Below are 19206 nucleotides of genomic sequence, written 5' to 3'. Positions count from 1 at the left end.
AGGGCCCAGACCCCGGGAGCCCCAGGCAGGATGGCCCCAGCTCCCTCACGGAGCCCAGGGCCGAGGTCCCCAGGAAGGAGGCCTGCAGGGAGGACCTTAGAGGCTGCAAACCAAGCCCCACCTCAGGTCGGAACCCCAAGGGCCCACCATCTTACCCCGGCTGGGGAGCAGCACAGCCTGACCAGGAGGCTACAAAAGCCTCACCTGGCCCCCTGTCCGCCCCCGAGCTCCCGGGTATGGGCAGCAGACCAGCCCCCGGCCCCCTGGCCTGGCTGGGCCGCCGACGGGAGGCCAGACTGCCCTTCTCCAGGTTCCTGGATGAGGTCGCCGTGCGGGTCCTAGACCCTGGGACGCTGGAGGCCTTTCGGGGGCCCAGGGGCCGCAGCCCGGAGCCCTCCCCTGGTGAGCAAGACCCAGGTCCAGCCCAGGAGGCCCTCGCTGGAACCACCGCCCCAGAGAAGATCCTGGCCCTGAGCCCCCAGCTCTCCTCGGAGATCGCCCCGGAGGCTGTGAGCAGGGCCGGGGAGGGCCGGGCCGTAGAGACCACTGGGCTTCGCGTGGGCAGCAGCAAGCGTGGAGGCCAGGCCGCCTCCCCCCGGAGGCCTCTGGGCCGGGTGAGTCTCAGCCCCTGCCCATCCCCCAGTCGGCAGCGGACAGAGATCTGCTGGGCCCCTGCCCTGTTCCCTTCAGGGGCCGTTTCCCCACCAGCTCTGGCCGACCCTACCGAGCTCCCTCCTCACCGCCTCTTTCATAGTCACTGGAATGGCAAAGGCCGTAAGAACCCAAAGAATGGACCTCTAGGATGAAACCTCCAGATTAAGGGCAGGAGGCCATTTCTGGAGTATGCATGAGTAGACAACAAGGATATTCATAGCAATAATAATAATATCACTCCCCTATTAGCAGAGACCTCACTGTTTTATCACAGGATTTCCTATAATGTTTCCTTTGAGGTTTTGAATGTCAGTCGTGTCCATGTGAGGTAGGATGTCACGGCCCTGTCAGGCAGACAGGTGGGCCCAGGTCCTTCACAGCTGCCCATTTGATGGAGCTGGAAACTGAGGTCCTGAGTTGCCCCAGGTCCTCCTGAGAAACCTGGACTTGGACTGAGGTCTTTGTATTTGAATAGCACCTCAGCATGCCCTCCAGACGCACACACGCACACGTGCGCGCGCACACATACACACACACTCTGGCTTCTGGGGAGTTGGGTTGTGTGGTGCATCAGGGTGGCAGGAAGCCCACCTCGGGACTGACCTTCATCTCCCAAACCATCTGTGTCCCCTGGGGCCGGGGCAGGTCCTTACGGGCTGTTGAGGACATTGTCCCCTCCTGACAACTCTGGGCACAGGACTGAGGTCGGGCCACGGGGCCAGGGCAATGGAGATCTCGCCCAGACCCCTCCCAAGAATGACCTCCCTGCAGGGAGGGATTCTGTTTCTCGTTACATTTATTTCCTTCTTTTGGCTGCACTGGATCTTCGTTGCTTCTTGGGCTTTTCGAGACCTCTCTTGTTGCGGAGAGCGGGGCCACTCTCCAGCTGTGGTCCACTGGCTTCTCACTGCTGTGACCTCTCTTGTTGCGGAGCAGGGGCTCAGTAGTTGCGGTTTCCAGGCTCTAGAGCGCAGAGTCAATCACTGTGGCACAAAGGCTTATTTTCTCCAAGGCACGTGGGGAATCTTCCCGGACCGGGGATCGAACCCTTGTCTCCTGCACTGGCAGGAGGATTCTTTACCACTGAGCCGCCAGGGAAGCCCTGAGGGATTGTTGTGGAAACAAAGTCCTGGGCGACAGGAGAGAGCTGATGCTTGCTGAGTGCTTACCCACGCTGTTCTGTCTCCGTGCCTGACCTTGGTGCACCCCCAGCCCCGTGGGTCGGTGCCATCCTTGTGCTCCCAACATATAGGGTGGGGTGTGGGAAGAGGTGAGGGGAGGTCACGGGAGGAGTCAGAGTTCGATACAGCCACCTTAACTGACCCCTGCAGCCCTGCTCCCTGGTGTCATTGCCTCCAATGACCTGACCTCCTCTTTCTCCAGGAAGAGCCCGGAAGAGGCATGGCTGCTGGGGGGTTCCGGGTGTTGCAGCCTACCAGCCCTTCCCACCAGCTGGGCCGAGCGTAGCCGGTGAGCTCTCAGCTCAGGGTACAGTCACCTCAAGGACCTGGATAGATCACCTGCCTGCTCTGAGCCTCAGTTTCCCCAGCCGAGGAAGGGCGGTAGTGGTCATGAGCTTTCTTTTGCCTTGTCCCTGGAAAGCGTCCAGCAGTCATCCAGTAAGCCTGGCGTCCCCAGCGTCCTCCACAAGGGCCTGGCGATCCAGGACTCCCCTCTGCTCTGGGCTCTGCACACCCTGCCCCCTCACTCTGGGGACCACTGGGTCCCAGGGGAGCCCCATAATGCTCAGGCCGCTGGAGGATTCCGTCTCAAGGTTCCTCGCACATGCCTCCCAGGGCTGCCAGGCCGCACGGGGTCTTCAGGACCTGTCGGGGCTCCACAGCAGGTGCTGGGGGGCAGGGCTCTGTCCCAGGGCCCGGCCAGAATGTCCTTCCCAAGGAGCTGGCATTGGCGCCTTGAAGCGGGAGGTGGGCATCAGCCCCCCACCCCACCCCAGCGTCATGTGTGGTCCACCTCCAGCCTTGCATCACATACTCCAAAGAGGCCAGTGAGACAGATGCTGGGATCAGGCCCATTCCACAGACCAGGAGCTAGGCTCAGCGAGCAGAGCTCGGCAGAGTCCTGGCTGGGCTGCGCCCTGGCTCAGTGAGCCCAGACAAGCCGCATCCCACGGTGTCTCCAGGCTGCATGCATGGCGGGAATGGGAGGTGATGCACGGAAGTGCCTGCACGCAGCAGGAATCCGATCACCGGGCCAATGGGAGCTGCAGGTGACAGGCCCCTCCACCTGGCCTGGACAGGCTTGTGTCCCCGGAACAGTTCCCAGGGTGAAGCTGGAGCTTCAGGGAGGCAGGGCAGACCCCTGGCTTCCTGGCATCGGTCTGAAAGCCGTTTCTCAAGGTCAGTGCCTGGAGTGACATCGTGAACCTCTTTGAGGAGGAAGCGGCAGTGCAGGCCGGGGTTGCGGAAAGCGGGGTGGAGATGAGGTGGACTCTAGTCCTGCCTCTGCCAGGCCTGGCTGAGGGGTCATGGGGAACTCTGGTCTGACGCTTCGCTGTCCAGCATACAAGACGCTATGGTAGATCTCCAGGACCCTGAACTGCCACCACCACAGACCCAGTACCAAGGCTTGCTCATACTAGAATGTGAAAGACTTGAGCCAGGGGTTTCCTGAGAACTCAAGGGGCAGAAAAGAGCAGGAGGCACCAGCCAGTGGCCAGGAAGAAGAGGAGGGCTGGGGGCTCTGCAGCAGCCTTCAGGGGCTGGTAACAAGACCCCAGAGGCCAGGCCTGGGAGTCTCTGGAGCTGCGTTTGGATCCTGCCCAAGAGGCTTCCCCCCGTGGGACCTCAGGCAAGCCCCTCCACCCGCTGGGCCCCAGGCTCCCAGTCAGTGCAGCCAGCCTGAGGTGCGACAGCGCTGCTCCGCGGAGAGTGGGGGACCCCCAAGGTGCCTCTGGAGGGGGCAGCTGCTTGCTTCCCTGCTCCCCAACTGCTGCCACGTGGGAATGTGGGCCGGAGTTGCCAGATCTTCCAAAATTTCAGCAGGAGCCAAAAATATGGATTTTAAAATGTAAACGCTCCCAATTTTTAAATGTTGGCTCAAATGTTTTTTAAAAAAAAAAAAAAATTAAAACCCTCTCGCAGGCCAAATACAACATGCTGGCAGGCCAGATTTAGCTCAGGAGGCCAGTTTGCAGTCGCGGGGCCTAGTCCATCTGCACTGGCGCACGGCTGGGGGCCTGAGGCCCTGCCCTGACCACGCGAAGAAGTGTGGGGTGTGGCTGGGGGAGAGGACAGGGCACCTCTTGGTCCACAGCAGCGTCCTCCCGAATAGCCAAGGGGAAGGACATTCTTGGCCCTGTGTGGGGACAGCTGCAAGCCAAGGTTTGAGGTCAAGTCCCCAACTTGCTGAGGGGCCTTGGGCCAGGACCCGCCCCTCCCCTGTCCATCAGTGCTCAGCTTGCTGTTCCAACTAAGGTATCGCTGTGTGCCCAGCACAGCGGGCCCGGAGACGGCCTCTCTACCTCCCCGGCTGCCCCTTCACAGTCTCCTGGGCTGGCTCTGCTCCTACCTGAACCCCTCCACCCAGCAGAGTCCCTCCTGTCCCCGATCTGGGCTGGCTCCCTGGTGGTCTTATCCAGTGTCCGGGCTCAGGTGCTGTCTCGATGCGGACCACGGGGAGACCCATATCTCCTGGACCCTCCTCTGAGCTCCAAACCCCTGTCGCCTACCCTGTCGTCCACGCCCCCACTGGGATGTCCGAACATCCGCCCTGGGCCCCATTCCCCTGGACTGTGGGTGCCTCCAGCTGGGCTCCCGGGGCACATACTCAAGCCTCAGGGCGTCCTCCACGCGGCAGCCCGAGGGGCACCCCTCTGTTCAGCTGCGGGGCGAGGGGGGGCGTCCCACCCTCTCAAGATAGAAGCCAGAGTTCTGACGATGGCGCACGAGACCCCCGACTCGATCTCTGCTCCCCGCTGGTGAACAGATGCCCCCCAAACTCAGAGCAGGAGGGGCACCTCATGGCTCCCTGGGCAGTCTGCCTCCCGCTGTGGGCATATCAGCACCGTGAGGGCAGAGATGCTCCTCTGGTTTAGTCTGTGCACTGCTGAGCCCCCTAGAACAGGGCCCAGAGGGAACGTTGGTTGAATGAATGCAAGCGGGCAAGGAGTAATGGAAAACCTCTTCGAAGAGGGTCCACCCTGAGTGATGGCATTAAAAGGTTGGCTTAGGAGCGGTGACAGCCCTTCGCCAGCCCTGCCTCCGAGACGGTCCCATGCACTCACAGCATGCTCTGAAGACTTTCCAGCCCCCCTACACGAGGCACTGAGCTCAGAGAGGCTGAGGGGTTTTGCCCAAGGTTACATAGCTGCATGGGAGGCTCAGGACTCTATTAGCGGGAGGCGGGCGGCCGCTGTCTTGACCACATCTGGAATCTGGGTCCCTCCACCGCCTCTGCCCTCAGTAGTTTTGGGCTTGTTTCCTCCCCTTGAAGAGGGGCTGAGGGAGCAGGATACCGAAGAAACCAAGGGAGCTGGGGCTCAAAGTAGATCTCAGGAGGGCCCAGGGGACTGAGCACAGGCCACATGGGAGGGCAGGGACTTGCCCAGGGTCATGGGGTGAGCCGGAGGGGCAGCCTCAGCGCCCGGCAGGCCCCCCTCTGAGCTGGCCTCGCTTTCCTTGTTGCTACAGTTTCGGGTATTACAGGACTGGGGGGTGGGGGCCGTAATAGGACGGGGCCAGACGGTCCAGCAAGGAGTCTCACATCCGCTCTTGGGGGCCGGAGCAGGGCTGCCCCCCCCCCAGAGGGGTTCCCTGGGCAGGGCTCTGCGGGTGCATATATGTCGGGCCCCAAGCGGGCTCGGGCATCCGCAGCATGATCGTGAGCCTTGGGGTGGGGGGGAAGGGGCCGGCATGGGAGTGAGACCACGAGGGACCTTGAGAGCAGACCGGGGGCTTCTGGAGGCGGAGAGCAGATGCCACTGGCTGGGGAGAAAGGGCAACTGCATTCATTCGGGCGCCACCGCCTGCTCACTGGAGGCCGCGGTGCCGGGCCTTAGAGACAGAGACGCCATGGCTGAAGCAGAGGTGTCCCTGCCATCAGGGGCCAGGGGCAGGCCAAAGGGCCAAAGGAGTGGCATCCAAAGGGACAGGGTGTGATGAGAAACCCTTCGGTGGAGAGAGGAGCTCCTCTGGGTGGGTGGTCAGAGAAAGGAAGGCCCCAGCCCTGCAGCGATCCAGGAGGGAGGAAGTGCAAAGGCCCTGAGGCAGGAGCACGCTGGGTGAGCTTGGGACCAGCATGGTGGCCAGTGTGTGCCAAGCGAAGGGCAGGGGGTGGGGGAGGGTGTGGGCAGAGGGTTAGGCAAAGCCAAGTCTGTGTTTCCCAACCCCTGGCTGAGGCCTGACTTGTGACCGAGTTGCCTCCCTCCGTGGGTCCTTGGCCATGCTGGCCGCAGAATGGGCAGCTCAAGGGTGGAGGGGCTGTACCTGGCCCTCCGGAAGCTCAGAGTCTTGAGGACAGGGAAAGAAGGGAGGCAGCAGGGCTCCGGTGGTCAGTGGGGCGTCAGAATAGGGCTCAGGGTGTGGGAAGGCAAGCAGCCAGGGCGGCGGGGACCAGCACAGGCAGAGACACAGGAGGAAGAGGCGGACTGAGGCAGAGGCGCGCGGCACCGTCCAGCTTAGCCAGCACGGAGGGCTTGTGTGAGGCTGGGAAGTAAAGACGATGGCCACCCAGCTGGACCACCTCGAAGGTGGGACCACCCAGAGGGACAAGAGGCCAGTTCAGGGCAGACAATGATAATGTCACAGGTCTGCTGCAGCAATAGGCGTGGGGCTGTGAGTTTGGGGTGAGCCAGAGGGACGGCACCCAGGGCAGGGATGGACTGTCCCTCTGAGAGACCCAGAGTGCCCACCGGGGTTCCCACCTGTATCAGGAGACCACTGGGGGCCTCCCTTGCCTGTGGGTCCCTGGAGGGGCCCGATGGAGCCTTGAGGCTATTTCCTGCTGCCTCTCTTCACGCTGGGGACCATGGACAGCTCACAGGCCCCTCAGAGCTGTGGTGCCCAGCACCCTGCCCCTTCCTGTAACAGAGGCGCTGCTTCCGGCCCGAGGACCGGGCAGTGCCCCTCGGGTCTCCTCTGCCCAGCCCATCCGCAGCCCTCAACTAACCTCAGGGGACTCAGAGCCGGCCATTCGTGCTCCTGCTGGGTTTCCTCATCTCAGGAATACCCCCCGAATCTCGTGGTTATGAACTGCAGAGTTAAGACTCGAACGCGGGGCTCTGGCCTCAACAGCAAGACCGCTGCCAAAGGCACAGCTCCTCCCCATGGGGCCAGCCGCACACAGCTGTAATTGCTCTTGGCTCAGCTTCCCAGAGCTTCGCACACAACTCCAGCCCCCTGGGTGAGGTGCTGGGGAGACACAGCCAGGACACAGCTAGCTGGGAAAGACATAGACCCTGCCCCAGGGAGCACACACCTGCTGTGGAGGCCAAACCCAACAACTCGGCTAGGTCTCCTTCACGGAGGGCTGCCTGGAGGAGGTGGTCTTTCAGGATGAGGACATAGTGACCACATGGGCGCTGGGTCTGGGGAAAAGGTGAGACTTGGTAGGAATAGAGCCAGGCTTCAGGGTCTGGATCATCGGAGTGAAGGGAGAGGCTGCTAAGGTGCTGGGGCTGGACCCCCAGCCCCTCTTCCCTGTCAGCCTCTGTCCCACCCTCACTGCCCACCCCCTGCCACCAGGGCGACTCAGCATCCTCTCCTAGAGTCCCTTCGTGGGGCAGAAAAATCCAAGACAGGCCTTTTAGACGAGCTGAAACATTCAATATAAATAATAAATGCTAGATTTTTATAATTAAATTTTAATACATGCTTATTAATTTTAGACAAACTCGCTGGCAGGTCATTCACTGTGAGTGATGGAGGCAACCGGAGACATTTGAGGAGCGTCCCCAGCCTCTGGATGGGAAAGGTCCCTGAGGCTTGGGGGCCAGTCCTAGCCGGGCTGAGTCTCTGGGCTCAGCTCTCCTCCTCTGTAAAATGGGAGAGACTGCTTCCCGGAGGAAGAGCTGGCCAGCGCGATGACGAACACAGGGCTGCTGGGTGGTGGTGTCCTTGTGACCTCAGCCCTTCTGCTGTGGGTGGACTCCTGGGACAGGAGCCACGGTTTCATTTCTCAACCATTAGCCCCTGGAGGGCAGGGCTCACCTCATTTGCTGCCGCCTCCGAACCCCAAGAACCAAGCCCCGAGCTAATGAATGAGTGAGGCACCCGTGGGTGGATGATGGAACACTTGGACTTTTGGGGTTGGGGCTGACCCTGGCAACGCAGGGCTCCTCCCACCCTGCGTTGGCGGGGTGGAGGCCAGGCCTGCTGGGTGCTGGGGTGCCCTGGTGAAGGGACAGGACTGCTGCCTGGAACTCAGAGCCAGAAGGGAAGAGGCAGGGAAAGAGACGCCACAGAGGAGTAGGATTCAAGCATGCCTCGTCCGTGTTTATTGAGCGCCTGCTGTATGCTGGGATCAAGTGTGCTGAGCGTGCTGATGGGAACCCGGGAAAGGTGGGCCTGGGTACATAGGGGGCGTCGGGGAGGTGTTGGCCAATCGGCCAGCTCCTTGTCTTGGGGGAGGAGGGTATATAGAGGGGTCTGGGCTCGTGGGCTCCGACAACTTTTAGAGCGTCGGGGACTGTGTCTGGCTGCCAATCCAGACGCCTCGGGGATCCTTTCGTCTGAAATCCCTTCCCGCACCCCAACCCCTCCGCAGTCTGCGATGCAGAAGGGCAACAGAACGCCTCGTCCTGCTCCCCCCGCCCCCAAATCTAGCTCGCAGGTGAGGAAACTGAGGCCAGGGGCATCTCGGGAGGGCCCGAGCGAGCACCCGGGGAATTGGTGACGGAGCCTGGCGGAGGGCCCCCGGCCGGGCCTTCCAGCTCGGCTCTGGCGGCCCGGGCTGCGCCCTCGCCCGGCGGGGCGGTGGGGGAGGCGGCTTGGGGCCCGGACCGAAGCAGAGCGCGCTCCCGGCGGACGCGGCGGCGGCGCCCGGCGCGAGGGGCCGGGATGGGCAGTCATCAGTCTTCCCAGGTGTGTCGCGTGGTCCCTGGGCGCAGCAGCCCCCCCCCCCGGTCCCCCTTGAATCCAAGGCATGGTACGGGAAGACTAGGGAAAGCTCCCGGGAGCGGCCTCTCCCGGGCGACGGAGAGCCCTCCCCGCGCCCCCCGCTCCGCGCAGGAAGTGCGATCCCGCCCGGGCCGCTCGCGGTCCCAGTCTTTCGCTGGCGCCCTCAGGGTTAACAGCAGCGGGTGGGCCCCCCGCCCGACCCGCAGAGGGGCTGCCCAGCGGCGCGGGGCTGGGCGGGGAGGGTCTCCAAGCCGCGCGCGGGCGGGTCTGCGCAAGCCCGGCAGGGAGCCCCGCTGGCGAACCTAGTGCGCAGGGGTTAATCCCTTGGGCCCGCAAGGGGCGAGCCAGGCCCGGACCCCAGAAGCTGAGGGCAGAAGGGTCCCCGATCGAGGAGTCTGAGGTCCCGACTGCTAGCACCCTCGGTTCGCGAGCGTGTCTGGTTCTCCACTCCTGTACGGACCCTAACTGCCCGGTCTGAACATTCTCCGACTCGGAGGTTCTGCAATTCCGGGCTTGGCTTCCTCCGGGAGGGAGCATGGGGCTGGAAGGGTTAACGGGCGGGGTGGGGCGGGGTTGGGGGGTTGTGCAGCGGGGGCCGCAGCCGCCGGAGAGTTAACGCAGTCGGGCCGGGTCCCTTCTTTTTCGGGCGGGCGAGACCGGGATCGCCTCGGGCGGTGCGGTCCCGAGTCCCCGGACCAGCCCCTTCCTCTCCCCGGGGGGCGTAACTCGGTGCGCGGCGGCCCGGGCGGGCTCACCTGTTACTCGGTCGAGGCCCCGCGCACCCCTTGAGTCCCCGGGACCGCGGCCGGTGAGTGTGGGCTGGGGGCGCGCGGGCCGGACTTCCCAACCACCGAGGCGCGCCCGGGTGCCCCGCTGCTGTGCCCGCGGTGCCCAGCCCCGCTCGGCGCGGCCGCGGAGCGCACGACTCCTGCCTGCTGACCCTCTCGTTTGGTTTCTCGCAGGCCTCTGCCGCAGACATGGAGAAACTCAGGTGAGTGGAGCGTCCTGCGTGCCGGGGCTCCCGGGGCCGGGGTCGGGGATGGGGGGCGCTGGGGAGGGCAAGGGGTCCGCGGCCGCCCAGCGCGGCTGGCCCGGGCCGGTGTGCCTGTGTGTGGTGCGTGTGTGGGCGCGCGCGCGACTAGACAGCGGGGAGCCCCGCGCGGGGGTCCTCGGCGGGGCTGGGGCCACTGCGGCTGTGGGTGGGGGCCCGCCACCAAGGGCCGGGCCGGCGCGCGCGCGCGCGGGCCTCCGCGATCCCCCGGGCCCTGCCCTGGACTCTGGATTGTCCCCTGGAACCCTCGGGGTCTCTGCTCTGCGGTTACGCACCGAGTCCCCCGCGCCGGCCGCCCCCCCCCCATCCCCCAGCTCGGTTCTGAGCTCTTAAGTTTACGCCTCAGTGGGGCTGAGGGGCCGGTGGGGAATGGAGTCCTCTTTGCTGGCCAGGCCGTCGCGTCTTGGAGCCATTTTGGGGGAATCCCGCGACGGCGCCTGGGGAGTGCTCCCCTCTCGGCCTCCCTCCAGCTGCTAAACTTTGAGCCTCGGTGGACTCCAACTGGGCGCCCTTCGAGGCAGGCCCGGGATCCGTCGATTTGAATATTCATAACTTCCCTCGAGCCCCCTGACCCCCACTTTGGGAATACTGCGCGTGCCCCCCCACGACCCCCCTCCTCGTGTTTTCCTTCCGAAGGCTGAGCCTAGACTTAGTGTGGGCAGGAGGCCCAGCTCTGGCTTCTGGGTTTCAGGACAGTCTCCTGGGCTTGGGGGGTCTCTTGGCCTCCTCCCCCAACTCTCCTCCTTCCCCCTCCCAAGACCAGGATCAGCATCCCAGGGGAGGACGCTGGGTAGCAGGTGTACCCATTCCCCAAGGGGCAGGGAGCCCGCAGAGCCCAGCTTGTTCCAGGACAGGTCCCTGGGTCTTGGGGAGGGTCCTGGGGCCTTCCCAAGTGACCCTCAGTGCTGTGGATGGGTCACTGGGCATGCCCAGGTGGGAGCCTGGGGACAGGTGGGCTCACATGGACTGGCCACAGGCTGGACATGAGAGCAGGGCCATCTTCTGGCCACTGGGCTGGAGTGCAGCCCTCCCCTGTGGGTCCCCGAGGACCAGAACCCATCTGTCTGGGGCTGGAAGGAGGGGTCCAGGCTCTTAGAGCTTAGGAGCTCAGATCCAAATGTCCCAAACGTCCATTGGCCAAGCCCACCTAGTCCTGGTCAAGGTCCAGGGGGAGCTCTGGCCATGTAGATGAGTTCAGATCTGAACCCCCCAGGACCCTCCCCAATACCCCCATTGGCTGTATCTGGCCAGAACCCTCACTGGACTGGGCTTTCTGTGGAGGAGGGGTCCCTACTTAGCTGAGACTTGGGAAAAAAATGCACCATTCATGGGGTACCTTGAGACCAGGGTTGGGGGAGAGCCCTCTAAGGTCCTGTGTCTCGTTCCCTCTTTCTCCATGCCCAGCCTAGACTCTGGAGGACCTGTTCCTGTGCTCTGGGCAGTGGGGACAGAGACATGGCCCCACCTAGCTGGGAACACAGGCAGACAGGCCAGCGAGTTGGGCAGACCCACTGCCCCAGGTGCTGAGCATATAGAGCATCTCTTTGCTGGGTGGGTGGAGGGCTTCCCTGAGCCAAATCCGGAAGACTGGTGGCAGTGGCCGGGGCCCAGGCTTGTGGGCTGCACTCGGGCAGCGGAAGCAGAGTCCCAGAACTGGTGGGATTGGGGGGGTCCCATGTGGCCAGGACCCAGCGTAGCCTCCCAGAATTGGGGCACCTCCTGCCCTCTTCTCCTTCTCACCCCATGAGTGGTGTCAGGGCTCCCTCAGGGCTTTTCCAGACTATTTCTTCCTGGCCAGAGCTGGGGCTGCCCCTGGGAGGTTCTCCCTGCAGCTAGTGTCAGGAGTCCAGGACCAAGAAGCCCAAGGGATGTAGGAGAAGGTGGTCAGCATGGCCCCCACAGTGTAGGTCACAGGCTGTGGGGTCCTCTGGCAAGGTCCTGACCCTCTCTGGGGCTCAGTTTCCTCATCTGTAAAGTGGGTATCCTAGCCACCCTTACCTTGTAGGGCAGTTGGGAGGATGACCTGAGCTATTGTGGATGACAGACCCCACCTGGGAGCTGGCCCACAGCAGGGATCCAGGTAAATGTTCACTGTGGGGCATCTGAGCTGTACAACTATGGGTTCCCAGGCAGGAAAAGACTCATGTGTGGTCCAAGGGAAGGGGTCCTGTGTGTCCAGAGTGATGACCCTGGCCTGGGATCCTTCCTCTTGTTCACTGCAGGCTGGACCTAGGAATCTGAATTGAGCTCCAAGATGGCAGGTCCTTTGCCTCATCCAATGCTTGTCACACAAGCACACACACCGCAGGGCCAAGAACCACAGGGCTCATTGTCATCCTCAGGTCCCCAGCTGGGGTGACCCTGCACTCACCCCTCTCTGCCTGAGATCTCCTTCCCAGCACCCACCCCATACTGCACCCCCACCTCTGGGTCCCGAACGAGTTGTCACCTTCATGCCTCTCTGCCTTTGCCCATGCTGTTCCCTCTGCTCAGAATGCCCTTCCACCCACCTTCTTGTCCACATGGCAAACTAGTTACCCTCCTTGTCATCTTTTCTCAGTGGCTTTTGTGACTCTCTACTCCCTCACCCCCCAGGTGGGTTCACTCCCCTCTCTGTGATCCAGCTCGTGCACTGCCCTCCAGAACAGGGACCCAAACCCTCCACACAGGCTCCCAGGGATGCCAGGTTGGAGACACTGGCTGGGGGAATCAGAGAGGACTTCCTGGAAGCAGGGATGCCAGGTTGGAGACACTGGCTGGGGGAATCAGAGAGGACTTCCTGGAAGCAGGGACACCTGAGCCAAGGCTTTAAAGAATGAATAGAAGTTTGCGAGGAGGACAGATAGGACGAGCCTTCTAAGAGGTGCAGGATCCTGGGGGCCTGAGGAAGCGAGGCTGTGTTCAGGGAGATCGGCGAAGTGTGGGGAGCGGAGGTCGGGGAAGCGGGGTGTCCTCTGTCCTCCCCACCCCAGATAGAAGCCCCTGGAAGTCCGTTTCTCCAGCCCCAGGTCCAGCACCTCTGCTCTGACCCGACGCTTGCCCCCTGCCTGTAGCTCACTCAGCTATCCTGCTTCTGCTTGAAAAACTCTTCCGGTGACACTCAAATATTTGCAGATATTAACAAGTCCCAGCTGGCTCTCTGCGTGCGAGCCACTGCTCGGCTAATCCCCAAGTTAATCCCCTCCTCTGCCGTCCTCCGCACCGGTCCGCCCGCCTTGGCTCCCGCCACGGCCACCGTGCTGCGTGAGCCTCAGTCCCCTCTTCTGTCACAGAGTGAAGTGGGTCCGTCGCCCCGCAAGGCACGCGGGACACAGAAAGGGCGCCGGAAACCCAACCACAAACCTGTTCGAGTCTGCGCCTCTCCCCCACAACATAATTTTTCAAAGTTGTTAACTGTGATAGGCACCTAGAAAAAGTAATAATTCCCTGTGCAGGTTAGAGGTTAACTTTAAGAAGACCACCACCCAGGTCAAGAAGTTGAGTGCCGCCAGCCTCCCAGGGAGCCGCCCCCCCACAACTTCCCACAAGACCCTTCCCCCATCACAGCCCCCTCCACCTTCCCCGGAGGTCTCCGGGATCCCGGCTTTTGTGATGAAGGTTGCTTGGGTTTTTGTTGGTTGTTGTTTTTGTTTTTTTCATCTGGCCGCTCATGAGCATCCCTAACTGACTTGGTTTTTTTGTCTTGTCTGGTCTAGAACTTCACATATACGTGCTGTCTTTTAGCCTGTGCTTTTCAGGTTGGCTTTTTTTAATTCTTTTAAACCCCCACCAAAACAATGATGTTTTGGAGAGGCGTCCTTAGCTGTGCGTGGAGCTGCGGATGGCTGGCTGTCTCGGAACGGCGCGGCGGCGGCTGTGAGTGAAGTTGCTGCAATCTGGTTATTAGCTGATGGCTGTCCGGGCGCTTCCAGCCTGGACCGTAGCGAATGAAGATGCTGTGACCGTGCCTGTCCGGGTTTGGGGGCTGGTGAGGGGCGCGAGTGTGCAGCCTCGCCCCGGGGGACCCTGGAGCCGCACTGCTGGGGTGCAGGGGGGCGGGTCCTGGGGTCGGAGGCGGCTCGCGCACGGCCAGCTTTCGGCCTGGAGGCCACACCCTCCCCGCGGCCCGGGACTTCCTGCATCTCCGCATCCTCCGCGCACCGGGCACCCGGGTACCAGCCCCGGCTTGCCAGGCTGCAGGCGGAGCGGCTGCTGCTCCGGGCGCGATAATTGCGCGGCTCTGGATGACAGCCGGCTGGGGCTTCCTCGCGGGTGACTTCTGCGTGTTTTTCCATCAAGTTGCGGTATTGATTTGGAGCTCTTCAGAGAGAGCCCTCGCCGGTCACATGTGTGGCAGAGGCACCTCCCGCCGGCTGCTGGATTCCGGCTCTTTCAATGGTCCTCTGATGAACAGAAGTTCTTCATTTTAATTCTGTTGAATTTTTCTCGAATCTTTTAGGCTTTTTACTTTCTGATGGAAGCTTTTTGTGCCTTGTTTAAGCAACCCTTCTGATGTCATGAACCTATTGAAAGTGGTTTTTGTGCATGGTTTTGAGGTTGGGTTCCTTTTTGCCGTGGACCGCCGCTGCACCCCCACCCCCTCCACCCTTGGTTGGTTTGGTTGTGTGTGTGTGTGTGTGTGTGTGTGTGTGTGTGTGTGGTTTGCTTTTTCGTGTTTTGGGGGGTTTGGGGGGAGGTTTTGTTTCTTTGTTTTGTCATTGGGGATTTGAGGGGAGTTGTGCTTTTTGTTTTGGAGGTTTTAAATTTTGAGTTTTTTATTTTCTCATTTTTGTGGGTTTTAAATTTTTCGGTTGGGGGGCGTTTTGAGGTTCAAAAAAAGTTTTTTTTTTTTTTGCTTTTTGGTTTGTTTCCTGAGTTTTCTGATTTTAAATTGGGGGGATTGGGTTTGTGGGGTTTTTGATTATTGTTTGGGGAATTTTTGGGGTTTTGGATTTTTGTTTAAGGGTTTAAATTTTGGAGATTTGGGGGCTTTGGCTGGTTTTGTTTTCTGGGTTTTGTGGTTTTGTGGGTTTAAATTTTTGGTTTTGGTGTTTTGTTTTTTGAGTTAAAATCTTTTGTTTTTTCAGTTTATGGATTTTTTATTTTCTGGGTTTTGAGGGTTTTGTGTTCTTTATTTTTTGGTTTTATGAGTTTTATGTTTTGTGAGGGGTAGCTTAGTTTTTAATTTTTTTATTTGAGTGATTTCTTGTTTGGGGGGCTTGTGCTTTTTTAAAATTTTTGTGGGAGTTTTTTGTTTGGGTTTTTGTGTTTTGGGGGTATTTTTTCATTTGGGGGGTGTGTTAATTTTTTGTTTTATCCTTGTTTGGGGTTTTGTGGAGGTGATTTTGGCTTGGGTCTTTTGTTGTTTGGTTTTGTGTGGGTTTGTTTTCTCTTTCTGCTTTTGTGGGGCTTGGTTTTTGTTGTGTTTTGGTTTTGGCTCTTTTGTTTGGGGGTTTTGGTGTTTTTGTGCACTCTTCTTTCACACAGACGCCCAAATGCTCAGTCCCACACGCTTGATTCACTCATGTCACTGATGTGTTGCAGCGCTGCCTCTGCCAGACGCCGCTCTCCATGCTGGAGACTCTGTGCCAGGTGCCAGACTGACGTCCTAGAGGTAGAGACAGACGGTTTTCAGGTCGCCTCACAGATGTCAGATCACACTGACCTCATCTCCGAGAATCTCCCAGCCCACTCCCCCCAAGACACTAGGCCTCCCTGCTGCGCTTCAACTGCATCAGACAGGCACCTGCCCCGGGGCCTTTGCACGTGCCTTTCCTTTGGGGATGCTCTTTCCCAGATGTCCATGTGACTCCCTGCCTCCCCTCCTTTCGCATCTTGCTCAAAAGTCATTCACGGTCAGGGGGTCAGGGTTGGTGGCGCTCCTGACCACTCGCTCCATTTACAGTCAGATTCCCCCTCCCTCTCCTTGCCTTCATTTCCGTCTGCCTGATCCCCACCTGACTCTCAATTTGTTTTACTCATTTATCTTGTCTATCGTCTGTCTTTCCCCGAGAACAGCAGCTCACTGCTGATCCGCAGCATTTAGAGCCGTCGCGTAGTAGTTGCTAAGTAAATGCTCTGAAATGAGGCCCAAAGGTGGTGCACAGGGAGGAAGAGGGATGGGGAAGAGCTCCTCCCCACGCTTCATGATGCCCATGATGGGGGGCTCTCCACTCTGACCCCCCAAAAGGGGAGTGTTGAGGGACACTTGTGCCTCCCACCCTACTCCCAGGGGTTTCTCTTTTTTTTTTTTAATACCACCCTGTGAGAGCCTCCAGTGGAGGGGATTTGGCTTGGACGCAGGGAGATGCTTGGGAGGAGATGAGGAGGTGTGGGGGAGGGTGCTCTCAGCAGGGGGTCCAGCATGGGCTAAGGCCCACTGCAGGAGGGAATGCTCTTCCTCCCGTGGCAGCTGAGTTCTGCCTCTCTCAGGCCCTCAGCATTCTGCCCCCTGCATCCTCCTCCAAGCCAGGAGGGAATATGGAGCTGAAGGGTTTTGGAGAAACGGAGGCCAGAAGCAGAAAGGAGCTTTTCCAGGTGTCTGGGCCTCCCAAAACAGCTGGTCACTGCCCAGTGGGAGGAGGCTTCTCTGTGTTTGGGCGAAAATTTACAGCCCAGTGGCCATCCTCTAGTGACCCCTCCTGAGGGCCACACCATCGCCCTTCCTGAAGTCCAGAGCTGAGGATGCACCTCTGAGACCTCCAGGCCCCCATTTACCCTCAGAAAACCAATGCTTTTGTATGGCACCCAATGCCCTCTTCTGTGGCCACCTGACCCACTGTATGGCCCAGCTGCTCCTCCTGGCTCTGCCTCACTTCTAAACATAATTCTGGGGAAGGAAGTCTTAGGGGCTAATTCTCACTAAACTGTGAATGACTACCTTGCTTCAGTTTCTCCCTCTGGGAGTCAGGACCCACCACGTGGACAGAGCTTCCCTGATAGCTCAGTTGGTAAAGAATCCTCCTGCAATGCAAGAGATGCTGGTTCGATCTCTGGGCTGAGAAGATCCCCTGGAGAAGGAAAAGGCTACTCACTCCAGTATTCTGCCCTGGAGAATTCCATGGACTGTATAGGCCATGGGGTCATGAAGAGTCCAACACAACAGCAACCTTCACTTTCATTGCACATAGACTGTTCTATCTTGACTTTTTCTGCTCTGCCCTTCAAAGTCTCCTGTCCCTGCAGCCCATGAGTCCATCTGAGTGGCCCCTCCTCTGCAAAGGCTCCCTGATGAAGGATATGGGTTAGTAAGAAGGTGAACTTAACTGGATTTGAATCCCATACCTGCCACTTACTGGTTGGGTAGACTTGGGCCAGTTTCTAAACATCTCTGCTTCTCAGTTTCTGCATCTATAAAACGTAGATCCTAATAACAACACCTAACTTAGAAGGCCGTTTTGAGAATGAACTCATGAATGTGGAGCCAGGCACAGGGCTGGAACTATGTGGGCTGCCTCTGCCTGTTAACCCCCTGCCCCCCGCCCACCCCACATGGTCCCCTTTGTTCCCAGGCCCTGTTTGCCCAACTGTCAGGCAGATGAAAGTATTCCTATCATGAAAGAGAGGACCCGGCGAAATGGGGTGTCAGGATGTGACCTGCAGACCTAGACGGAGTTAAAACTGCCAGGGCATCTCAGAGTGGGGCCAGGGGGCCGGCTCTGCTGCGCCCTCAGAAGGCGCTTTCCCTGCGCATCCCCAGGCCCGGCAGTGACCGGGTGTTTCAGAGCAAGGGTATGTCCTAGGCCTGTTTCCCAGCCTCAGCCTCACCCTGTTAACCATGGGCGGACTGGCCCTGGCTGGCTGAGATCTCTGGGCCCCTCCGGCACCTTCTTACTTGACATTCACAACAGCCTGAGAGCTGCCACGTGGCCCACATCTCTGGACAGGCCCTCTGAGTGTACCGAGGCATTTCCATTGGGCACCAGCGACGAGGGCAAGGCCTGGGGGTCTTTCTTGAGTGATGGAGCTGAAGGTTCTGGAAACGTCTGCCTGAGATCACTCAGTCACCCCCCTATTCAGCCATGCAATCACCCAGTGAGACCTACTGCATGCCTCTGACAGCCTCCTCGCTGAGTCCTCACCCAAGGTTCTGGAAGGGACCGGGGGAGGCTGCCCATTGCACAGACGAAGGAATGGTGGCCTGGAAGGCCAGCTCCCTTCTCAAGGACACCTGGTTAAAGAGCCTGGGAGCCAGGATAGAACGCCCCCAGGGCAACCCCTCCAGGTGTCACCACTGGTCGTCCAGCCCTGGCCCTCTGGCCAGGACACAGCACCCCGTCCCGCAGAGTACCCCGTGATGAGGGCTGAGGGTCCCAGGACACCTGTTCCCACCCCACAAGAATCTCGTGTGTTCCCACCTGCCCCGTCTCCATCCTCCGCGTGTCAGTGACCAAAGGATTGAGTAGCGGGCGATCTCAGCGGGGGACGCTTCCAGAAGAAGGCGATGGTCATAAGTGTTCCTTTGGGGTTCGGTCACTGATGGGGAAACTGAGGCCCAGAAAAGCAGCCTCCTTCCTCAGCCTCCGTCCCTTGCACCCACCTGCTGTTGCAGCAAATCTCTTCCATCATAACACCAGTTCTTTTCTTCCAGACTGGGGTTTGGCCCCCAGGACTGCCTCCCGTGGCTGTGGAAAGGTGCGGGGTAGGTGGGGAAGCGAGAGCAGAGGGACCAGGGACCAAGGGCATCCCTGAGGGGCCTGGGGCCACGCGGGGGGCACTGAGTGGGGGCAGGCGCCTTACACCCCACTCTCTGGGGTCAACAGTGAGCTCCCGAAGTCCTGATTACTTTCATGATCCCCAAATTCCAGAAAACAGGCCCTCCCGCTGATTCAATCAATGGATGCCTGAGTCTGTTTGCAGGAGTGAGCCAGCTGGTGGGGTGGTCAAATTAGTGGAGCCAGAGTGGGTTCCATGGGGGGCAGTAACGAACCTGATCATCACAGTGCTGGACGGCAGCCCCTTCTCACCTGGGCTCCAAGGCCGCGTGGCAGGCGCTGAGAGGTTCATCTGGGAGCCCTGTGGGGAGCTGTTCACCCGAAGTGGGGACAACCCATGGTCACGTCACCCCCCCATCCTCCCCGCGAACACCCCCTGAACACCAACTCTGGGCAGAAAGCAGGTGTGACCTTGGGGCAGGGAGGGGCCCAGGGCCAAAGTGTGCACAGCCCCACCCTCCAGGCCCCCCACCACCCGCAGTCTAGAGGGGGTACGAGAGTAGACGAGCAACGGTGCTGGGAGAGAGGGGCCAGGCAGGGGAGGGCCCCCTTCTCCTGAGGCAGCCTCCTTAGGTCTCCCCTCCCAGTCCGCCTGCTAGGAGGACAGCCCCGGCCCAGTCCTGCCTCCCGTCCTGCCTTCTGCCCTGGGGCTCCCAGTGCCCCAAGCGGCTGGGCAGCCGGGATGGGATGCTTGGCCTGCACTCAGAGCCAGGCGCTCGGGGCCTCCTGG

At 60.3% G+C, this 19206-nt stretch overlaps 1 protein-coding gene across 2 annotated transcripts in view; it reads left to right on the top strand.

Moving 5' to 3' along the window:
• The window catches only part of BEGAIN (brain enriched guanylate kinase associated), a 45707-nt gene that overhangs the window by 8936 nt on the left and 17565 nt on the right, over positions 1–19206 (top strand). For both annotated transcript variants that reach the window (XM_018066606.1, XM_018066605.1), the window contains exon 2: positions 9695–9723. In XM_018066606.1, coding sequence (XP_017922095.1) covers positions 9695–9723 — 29 coding nt within the window. The remainder of the gene's footprint in view (positions 1–9694; positions 9724–19206) is intronic.

The sequence above is a fragment of the Capra hircus genome, chromosome 21 (genome assembly GCF_001704415.2).
Source record: "Capra hircus breed San Clemente chromosome 21, ASM170441v1, whole genome shotgun sequence".
Lineage (NCBI taxonomy): Eukaryota > Metazoa > Chordata > Mammalia > Artiodactyla > Bovidae > Capra > Capra hircus.
Note: the sequence above shows the minus strand (reverse complement) of the source record. Positions and strands in the feature narration are given on the sequence as shown.